This window comes from Leiobunum rupestre, chromosome 6 (genome assembly GCF_980474605.1).
Source record: "Leiobunum rupestre chromosome 6, qqLeiRupe1.1.hap1, whole genome shotgun sequence".
Classification (NCBI taxonomy): domain Eukaryota; kingdom Metazoa; phylum Arthropoda; class Arachnida; order Opiliones; family Sclerosomatidae; genus Leiobunum; species Leiobunum rupestre.
In genome coordinates, this window is record NC_143389.1 from 24,510,045 (window position 1) to 24,519,950 (window position 9,906).

The window sequence follows — 9,906 nt, forward strand, 5'->3', positions numbered from 1 at the left end:
TCTAGATCTAACAATCCCCCAACTTTGAACAATATTGGTGAGAACCACCTCGGGTAGGCTTTTTGTTAGTCTATTATTTGACTTATGCCACTTTATAATTCAGAAATTAAGTAGTAATCTATGTGGTATCATTTTATCTGTTGGCCAGCAAAATAATATTCAAAACTCAATAAATTTTTAAAGGATCAAATGTTTTAGTTCCCAATATTATGAAAACTAAATAATATATTCAAATTTTTTTTAAATTTTTTTAATTTTTTTTTATAAAAATAGCTTGTTATTAAAAGTTAACTTTTTACAAATTAAAGAATTTTAAATAATTTAAAAAAGAAAATTAGAAGAAAAATATTAATTAATTAGTTACTATATAGGCCATTTACAGTGAACTTGGATAGTAAAAACGTTCTGTTTTAATAGTTTTAGCTTCAATACTGTCAAAAACCCATTGCTCAGTCACCAAATGAAATAATTTTCCACGAGCCTTGTTGAGTTCTTTCAAGCGAGGAACTCTGGATAAATCTCTGAAATGATTAAAAGCATTGAAGTTATGGATACATAATTTATTGTATGGCTTAAAATTAAATACTTGGAGTGAACAATGACATGAGATACTTCATCTGCTAATTCCAAAATTATGTGTCCTCCATAAAACATTAGTTGCAGTTCAGCAATTCGGGTTTCGTGATTAGGAATGACTGTATTGGGATCACTTAGGACTAGTTTATTATCAATATAAATCCTATAAAAAAGTTCATGTTGTATAGAAAAAAATTCAATAAATTTTGATACAATTTAGATTACTTCGAAGTTCTGAAAAGACTAAATGAGGAATTATTTGGGAAATATTCAAACTCCAACTCTGCAATGTTTTCAGAGTCCATTTCAACTTCTCTGCATTTATCTTTTGGAATATTATCAAAGATTTGTTTTAGGTTTTCAACTGTAAGATGCTCTGTATAACTATTGCCAAATTCATCAAAATCTTCAGCTAGTTTCCTAGCCGTTTCTTCTTTGCTGAACCAAAAATCAAAGGGCGTCCTATTAAAAAAAATCTGTATAGTCTTTCAAATATACCATCTTTAATTGAAATATAACCATTTCACTAATTTTTTCTCATTTTCACAATGTAGAAGCCAACTTGTTTTCAGAACATCATATTGCTTACAACTTTTAATCAGATTTTTAGTGCGCAATCCCAAATTATCAGATACAATGCAGAAAGTTTCGTCTTTAGGATTTTGAGTAAAAGTACCTCCGAGTTTAGTCACAATTTTTTCCAAATCAGCTTTAGAATGAGTGTTTGAGCCATTCATTATGCAAAATTCTTTTCCAGAGAAGGTTTCTGAAATCTAAAGGTCAATTTAAATTCAATAAATTCGTTCAAAGGTTATCACTATTAACATAAGTAACATAAGAATGACACTATTGTTTTATCGCAAATTTCCTGACCAAACCTATTTTGACACCGACATTCTCGCAAGCTCAACTTCGATTGCGCTCTAACTAACTTGTATGTAGCATGATATCATCTTTGGTAGTAGTATATTTTGCCTAAGGCATATTAAATACTATAGTAGGGGGTCCTGTGCTGAGAACTAAACAACTACACGTATGTATTGGAATAAAAAACAACGTTTTTCTGTACACTATAAAAACTTTTTAATAATGATAAAAGGTTAAACGTTACATGTTTCGGTCTATGGCGAGTACGCCGCCGTTGTCAAACGTTAGAGCAAATCTGAAGCTCCAACTTAAACCGCGCATCATCGAGGAATTCAGGGTAAATATAATTCGAATTCCTCGATGATGCGCGGTTTAAGTTGGAGCTTCAGATTTGCTCTAACGTTTGACAACGGCGGCGTACTCGCCATAGACCGAAACATGTAACGTTTAACCTTTTATCAGTATTAAAAAGTTTTTATAGTGTACAGAAAAACGTTGTTTTTAATTCCAATACATACGTGAATTTATACACTAGACTGGAGTCCTAAGATAATAACTAAACAACAAGGTTGAGCAATAGCTCTGAAAATCAGTTTGGTGATAATTATTTTTAATTTCCATACTTATTGTTATTATGTTATTTATGCTATTAATAATATAAAACCATTTCGATGTCTGTAACATCCGTTGGTCGAAAATGTGGCGCCAAAGTTTTTTCAACTGTATATCTTTGGACAACTCTTCTCTTCTTAGTTGGAGATTCATCATCATCTTCCATGTGCCGAGAAGCCAATTTCCCCTGAGCTTCCTAATATATGTCAAAGCATTAATAATCAAATAATTATTATTTAATATTTAAATAAAGCCATGATAACTGTACTTTCTGTAAAGTTTCCAGATCTGTTAACGTTAAACATTGACTCCAAGGTTTGTCATACCGCACTTTTTCTACTCGAGGAAATCTCAGAGTAAAACCTGTCTTGAATCTATCACTTTGAATTATTTCAGCAGCTTTCACTTGAACAATCTGAGATTTTGCAGGTTCGATCCATAAATCAGGTTTTTCTTTGTGTCCTGTTGCCAATAGTATGTTAGGAGGTGGTTTCTTTTTATCATAAGCCTTCCAGTTGGCTTTCAATTTGTTGTTCAGATGATACAATTCTTGTAGGGAATATCTGAAATGTAGTGGGTTAAAAGAGCTCAGAATAACTTTCAATATCATAGTAAAGATTGTTAATTTAAATCTACCATTAATTTAAAGTTCACAGAATCATATGAAAAATATCAGCTCGAATTTCATATAGCTTCTACACTTCCGTACCTCATGATAACACAACATACCTGACCAATCATGAATTCTGAATTTCTTCAGCCCTATTTACACAGACTAGCGTACGAAACTAATGAAATTTAAATGATTCTGTGGCCCTTTAAGTAGACATACCCAGAACCAACTTTTGAGAAAGAATGGAATGTGTCTGGTTCACTACCTTAGGAAACAAGAAAACACTTATGAATTGTGATAAATATAAGCATATTTCCCATACAATTTACCATCAATCTTTTGCACAGCAACTCCTAGTAGAAAGTGAGACAAAATTCCTTTCCTTCTTCCTTCACCAAAATATCCTCCTAGTATAATTAAATCCAACTCGTTCATGAGGCTATCAACATATTCGGGTTTTAATTTCCACCAGCTACATCCTCGATCATTTGGTTTATATATTGAGAGTGGATTTTTAATAATAATGCCTTCTTCTCTACGATCTATGGCCTCATTTAAGGCAGCAACTACATCTAGCCTTTGAATATAGAATATTTTGTGTATAATAATTTTAGTTACATAATAATTCAATATTGCGTACTTCGAGTTAGATTCCCTACGAGGTGTGTACATCATTCTACCATCCTCACTGGTGAAAAGCCCATCCAATTGTTTCAACCGTTCTTTTAATGGGACATTGGTTAAAACTTTTCCATTATAAAACAATATGTCAAATACACAGAAACAGGGTTGAAATTCAGGGTCATCATCCTTTATGGTTTTGACATCAAAGTTTTGTCCTTTACTGCCTATAGTAGGGAACACCAATTAAATTAAACTTGTTATTGTGCACTTCGCACAGGCTGAAACATACCAATGCATTTTAGAACTTTATTCCATCCAACCATTTCCCCATCAAGAATACAATTTTCAACATTTCCACTGAACAGCTTAGCTATAGTGGGAGTTAGGGTTCCTGATAAAGGAGAACTTCCATAAACATGGGTGTATTCAATACCACTAAAAATTAAATGCAAATACGTTAGCCTTAAATACAAAAAACAATGTTACAGTGAAATATACATACTTTCTAGAGAAAAATTTGAAATTATTTCCATCTTTATGAATTTGAACTCTTTCACCATCTAATTTGGTTTCAATATAGAACATTTCATGTTTCATTACTTTTTCAACTTCATCTATTTTGGCTCTCCCAGCTAACATTGGACGGAAAGGACTTAAAAGTGTGATTTCTATTTCATGGAGTCTAACAGATGGATCTTTTAGTTGGGTGCAGACCTAATAAAAAATACATATATTCTAAATATTCAATATTTATTTTAAGAATCACCAATAAATTTATCTTAAATACTTTAAGCAAGCTACTGGTAACATCATATAAATCTTTAGCATCAGAATGAAATGATCGTAGTATTAATTGCTCGCTCAAGCCCAATTTCATTTCCTTTAGAATCATTCGAATCAACCATTTCTGTTCTTCTGCTGTTGTGTTACAAATCAAAACTTTCAAATTCTTTTTTACTTCAGCTATGAAATAAAGGAAATATTTTTAAAATGTTACAAGAACTTCCCAGCACTGGTGTAGCAACCAGGGAACTCTTCCATATTTTTATCATTTTGAATTTTTAAAGATGGGCCACATATTCTTGGTATTTGGTGTGGAACACCAACGTTTGCAACTCTTGCCTTTGATTTTAGAAATGTTTGGCGCCACTGTAGAGGGTAATTGGAAAAATTGAAGGGGTCTTCCGCAAAGATTGCTTTGCAGGTTATATTACCTTTAAGATGAATTTGAAAACCTTAGTTATAACTTTATCATAATAAATTTTTTGTAGAATTTCATTAACAGGTGTAATAACTACTTTTTGAAATTTAAAAATAGTTAATAATTTATTCGTTGCTACACCACTGATTCTCAGTTTGATACTTTTATTATTTTCAGCATTAAAAGATGCAATATTGTCTAAATGTTGATTAACTTCCGCAACTGTTAAATTTCCAGAAGATTTACACCTATTTTTTAGAACCAAAGCAGCTACACTAGCAAAGTCTCCAGCTTCCTAAAACAAAATACATAAGTTAACTGTTATTATTCGAAGCATTTTTCAATAGAATTCCATCTTTTCAAAAATAAATATAGTCAACCCCTTTAGCTGATTTTGGAGCTCTGAAGTTCAGTAGTTTTTGGGCATCACTGCCATCTTTGCCAAGGCAAAGAATTTCAATATAAATTTTTGCTAGTGTATTCTAAATTGTAATAATTACTTGGTGTTGATAAAATGAAAACAAATGTTTGAATTTTTTTAATACTTCTTTAATCCCATATGGCCCTCTTTCTCTTTCAAATTGAGGTAACAAAAGCCTCAAAAAAGGAAAAAATAAATCCTAAAGTGGAAATACTTATTAATTTATTTAATAAATTAATATTTTTTTAAGAAATTACTAACTTTAGCAGCATCATCTTTAATATCTGAATACAATTTATCATGAAACTCCCGCCAATGATTAATAAATGATCCCAAAAACTTTGTTTTATCATCTCTCTTCGGCTTGTTTGATATTTTCTCACAGATTTTACACAATTCAGAAAAATTTATCCTCTCATCGGTTTTTTTCATTTTGAATTTGGTTGTACTTCAGGTTCTTAACAGAAATACAGTAAGTCACATAAATTTTAATATTTTACAATCTCATATTATCAATGGCATATCTAAAAGGGGCTAGGGTTATTTTACTTATATTAATTTGCATATTGCAATGTGTATACAGGGTTTGTAAAATTAAAACTAACATAAATATTTAAATATATTTACCATCAAGTAAAGTAATACATTTTTTTAGTCGTGTTTAACGTTGACACTTACTATGTTACTTCACGTGTCCCGCCGCTTAAAGAAATTCACACTATTCCAGGATAGGCGATTATAGCGTAAAAAATTTTAGAAAACGTTTTTAAAGTTAAAAAAAAACTACTTCATCAATAAAAAGTCACACATACATACTAACTGCAAGTTAATATGGATGAAATTACATATAATGAATAACTAGATATATTTCATAACACTCAAAAAATTAAAAACTCTAACGAAACGGTTTACAAATTAAAAAGCTGAAAAGTAGACTAGTAAAGGATAAATTCCCACCGGGTCGATGCTTCCCAAACAGTCCTAGACATAAGTGTTTCCAAATTTCTGGTCAATATGACCCAAGGTTCGTCGAGAAAATGACTATCCATAGCCGTCTGTAATTTAGGCCATATTATAGAGAAAATCGAGAGGATGGCATTACAGGGTACAATTATAGTATAAGGTATCCGTCGCCACTTTCTTTTTTATTTAATTTTTTTTTTAAACAATCAATGGACAAACTTATTTTATTTAAAATAAACCCCAGCTTTTCAAGAAACATTGAGAATCTATGGTATATTTTCAAAATTAAAAAATACGTTATTCTATTCAATATGGGTAGAATATACAGAGCAGGTCGTATTTATTCATTTTGATAGATTGATAGATAGTAGGGTACACGTCGGTAGTCCTATTACTTTTGGACTTAACTACGATATACTATTTTGGCTACTCAGTTATAATGTATTGATTTTCAATTTCAATTCAATTTATTGAGTAATAAAATAATTTGTGTTATATTACAGAATTTATGGGCCGAAGTCATCTTGCGACTTATTTTTAATAGTTTTTATGTTTTTAATCAGCAACCTAACGGGAACAGGGCTAATTATAGTGGATTTGGGTGGGGATATATTTACTTTCTTTGTTAGGTTAGGTTAGATTAGGTCAGGTTGATGTACGCGCGCCGAAGGCGCGTAGGCACCGTAGGTTTCGTTAGGTTAGGTTTATGTACGCGCGCCGAAGGCGCGTAGGCACCGTAGGTTTAGTTAGGTTAGGTTGATGTACGCGCGCCTTCGCGCGCGTAGGCACCGTAGGTTTGGTTAGGTTAGGTTAGGTTAGGTTGATGTACGCGCGCCGTACGCGCGTAAGCACTGTTGTATACGAGGGGTCCGACACTCACGAGGAGACGACCCGAGGTGGTTCTCACCGATTTTGTTCAAAGTTGGGGGATTGTTAGACCTAGATGTAACATGAAACCCGTTAAAGGGAAAGGTTACGCTGGGCTTCCGTTTTGCCATGGCAACCAAAAATGTTTTTGACAACATAAAATGAGAAAAAGTCTATGTAAAATAACATGCGAAAATTACAAATTCTAAGTGCAAAACTCCAATAATTCAAAAGAAAATTATTTTTAAAAAAATTGTAAATTTTACATTTTGGGATTACTTTGGACAAATAGGGGGAATAAAAACCATTTTGGGTGAACTCGAGCTAATTTGAATAAAAAGGTCGAAATTTTATTTTATAATACAAAATATTTGTAAAACTTATGCCGTGATAACTGCCATATATTTTCGCCGATAAATCTTAAAATTTCTACATTACATTATCTGAACGATGTTAACAGATTTTTAGATTTCGATAGAAAAACGACGCCATTTTATAAAATGGATACAAATATAAATCATGGTCAATAAGTTAGGTAATTTGTATCCGATTAACCTCAGATTTTCTACTTTACCTTATCTGCCCGAATGAATTCGTACTATAGATTTTTAAAGAAATCCGACACCATTTTTGAAAATGGCGGATATCAATAAAACTCATCGTGCGATAAGTTCCGTAAATATTCGTCGATTAATCAGAAATTTTCTACGTTTCATTATCTGCTCGAGTTAATTAGACCTATGGGTTTTCCAATAATAATCCGACGCCATTTTGAAATATGGTGGATATAAATATAACTTCTGATCAGAGGCGGATTAAACCTTTCGGCGCCTTTAGGCACAGAAATGTTTTTCGCCCCTGGGCATTGTATAACGGGTTAGTCAGCTAAGTAGGGGCAAGTCAAATACTTCAACTGTGGGGCTTTATCAGAGTTTTGGCGCCCCTAGAAAAATGGCGCCCTAGGCACGTGCCTACTATGCCTAATGGTTAATACGCCCCTGCTTCTGATGCGATAACTGCCGAAATTATTTGTCGATTTACGTGAAATTTTCTACATTACATTATCTGACCGAATAAATAAGCCCCTTTACACTGTGATAGAAATCTGACGCCATTTTAGAAAATGGCAGATATCATAATGCGATAACTGCGGAAATTATTTGTCCAATTACTTGAAATTTTCTACTTTACATTACCTATTAAAGATAATTAATCCTATTAATTTTAATAAAATTCGAGGCCATTTTGAAAAATGGCGGATGTCAAAATGTCTCACGGTTATATAAGTTCCGTAATTATTCGACGATAAATCTGAATTTTTCTGTTTCATTAAATGATCGAATAAATAAGTCCTTTCTATTTTGAAATAATTCCGAAGCCATTTTGCAAAATGGCGCATGTCTGAGAAGTTTCGTAATTATTCAGACTTGTAAAAATCCCTGAAGAAGGAGGAAGAGTTCCTCCGAAACGTTGGATTTTTAAATAAATAAATTGTGAATTTTAAAACCATTTAAGTCTCTTTTCATTTCGTAATTATTCGCCAACTATTCTGAAATTTTCTATTTCTGAGCGAGTAAATTAGTCCTATTTCTTTTGAGAGAAATACGCCGTTTTTCAAAATATCAATGTATCTTTTGGTGCGATAAATTCCGTATTGTTATTGTTATAAAAAAAATATAGGAAACTTCATATATAATGTGTAAATTTTAATACATTTCCACAAAATCAAATAATATTGGGTAAGTTCTTATATATTCTTGACATATTGGCATATAATCTCCCGAATTACCAATAATTTCCCTAGTTATCAATAATTTCTCGAATTACCAATAATTTCCCTAGTTATCAATAATTTCTCGAGTTTCCAATAATTTCTCGAGTTACCAATAATTTCCAGAATGACCTATAGTTTCTAGAATTACTAATAATTTCCAGAATTACCAAGAATTTCCAGAATAACAAATTATTTCCCAAATAACCAAAAATTTCCTGAATTACAACCATTTTCTGATTTACCAAAAATTTCCCGAATTAACAATAATTCTACAATGCCAATTGAACTAATTTAATAATATTTCAATTTATCCAAATTATACCTAAATGATTAATTTAACCATAATTATTTTAGATTATTATTTGATTTTACAGAATTTATCGCACCAAAAGATACATTGATAAACGGCGTATTTCTCTCAAAAGAAATAGGACTAATTTACTCACTCAGAAATAGAAAATTTCAGAATAGTTGGAGAATAATAACGAAACTTCTCAGACATGCGCCATTTTGAAAAATGGCTTCGGAATTCTTTCAAAATAGAAAGGACTTATTTATTCGATCATTTAATGAAACAGAAAAATTCAGATTTATCGTCGAATAATTACGGAACTTATACAACCGTGAGACATTTTGACATCCGCCATTTTTCAAAATGGCCTCGAATTTTATTGAAATTAATAGGATTAATTATCTTTAATAGGTAATGTGAAGTAGACAATTTCAAGTAATTGGACAAATAATTTCGGCAGTTATCGCATTATGATATCTGCCATTTTCTAAAATGGCGTCAGATTTCTATCACAGTGTAAAGGGGCTTATTTATTCGGTCAGATAATGTAATGTAGAAAATTTCACGTAAATCGACAAATAATTTCGGCAGTTATCGCATCATAAGTTATATTTGTTGCAAGGTTAACGGTAATAGTTAGTGTAGGGAGCTGTTGGCTCGATCGTGTGGCATGTAGGGCTTGCCACCACCCTCCTACGCGTTGCAACCCGGCCACCTGAGTTAAAAGGCTTTAAAAGTCGCTCGATGATTTAGGCCTAGGGTGGTGCCTTGGGTATTAGCCTAGCTGATTATTATTAATTTATTATTATTATTATTATTATTATTTATATCCACCATATTTCAAAATGGCGTCGGATTATTATTGGAAAACCCATAGGTCTAATTAACTCGGGCAGATAATGAAACGTAGAAAATTTCTGATTAATCGACGAATATTTACGGAACTTATCGCACGATGAGTTTTATTGATATCCGCCATTTTCCAAAATGGTGTCGGATTTCTTTAAAAATCTATAGTACGAATTCATTCGGGCAGATAATGTAACGTATAAAATCTGAGGTTAATCAGATACAAATTACCTAACTTATTGCACCA

General features: G+C 31.9%; 1 protein-coding gene across 3 annotated transcripts; it reads right to left on the minus strand.

Annotated features, from left to right (window-relative positions):
- Nucleotides 1-279: 279 nt before the first annotated feature.
- On the minus strand, nt 280-5,785 carry DNAlig4 (DNA ligase 4). 3 transcript variants are annotated; one of them, XM_090178805.1, is made up of 18 exons: nt 5,727-5,785; nt 5,542-5,632; nt 5,176-5,371; nt 5,039-5,113; nt 4,874-4,975; nt 4,656-4,788; nt 4,080-4,255; nt 3,795-4,006; nt 3,582-3,727; nt 3,309-3,516; nt 2,998-3,245; nt 2,888-2,933; nt 2,324-2,618; nt 2,108-2,251; nt 1,096-1,349; nt 802-1,038; nt 587-739; nt 280-521 (listed from the first exon to the last, which is right to left on the minus strand). In XM_090178805.1, the coding sequence occupies exons 3-18, from the start codon at nt 5,344-5,346 to the stop codon at nt 377-379; spliced, it is 2,745 nt and encodes a 914-aa protein (XP_090034931.1). In that variant the 5' UTR covers nt 5,347-5,371; nt 5,542-5,632; nt 5,727-5,785; the 3' UTR covers nt 280-376. The 3 variants fall into 3 exon arrangements, with proteins under 3 accessions (XP_090034931.1, XP_090034930.1, XP_090034932.1); XM_090178804.1 differs by having other exon boundaries at nt 5,593-5,632; nt 5,727-5,760; XM_090178806.1 differs by lacking the exons at nt 4,656-4,788; nt 4,874-4,975; nt 5,039-5,113; ... (1 more) ...; nt 5,542-5,632; nt 5,727-5,785 and adding an exon at nt 4,290-4,494 and having other exon boundaries at nt 4,080-4,210.
- Nucleotides 5,786-9,906: the final 4,121 nt, after the last annotated feature.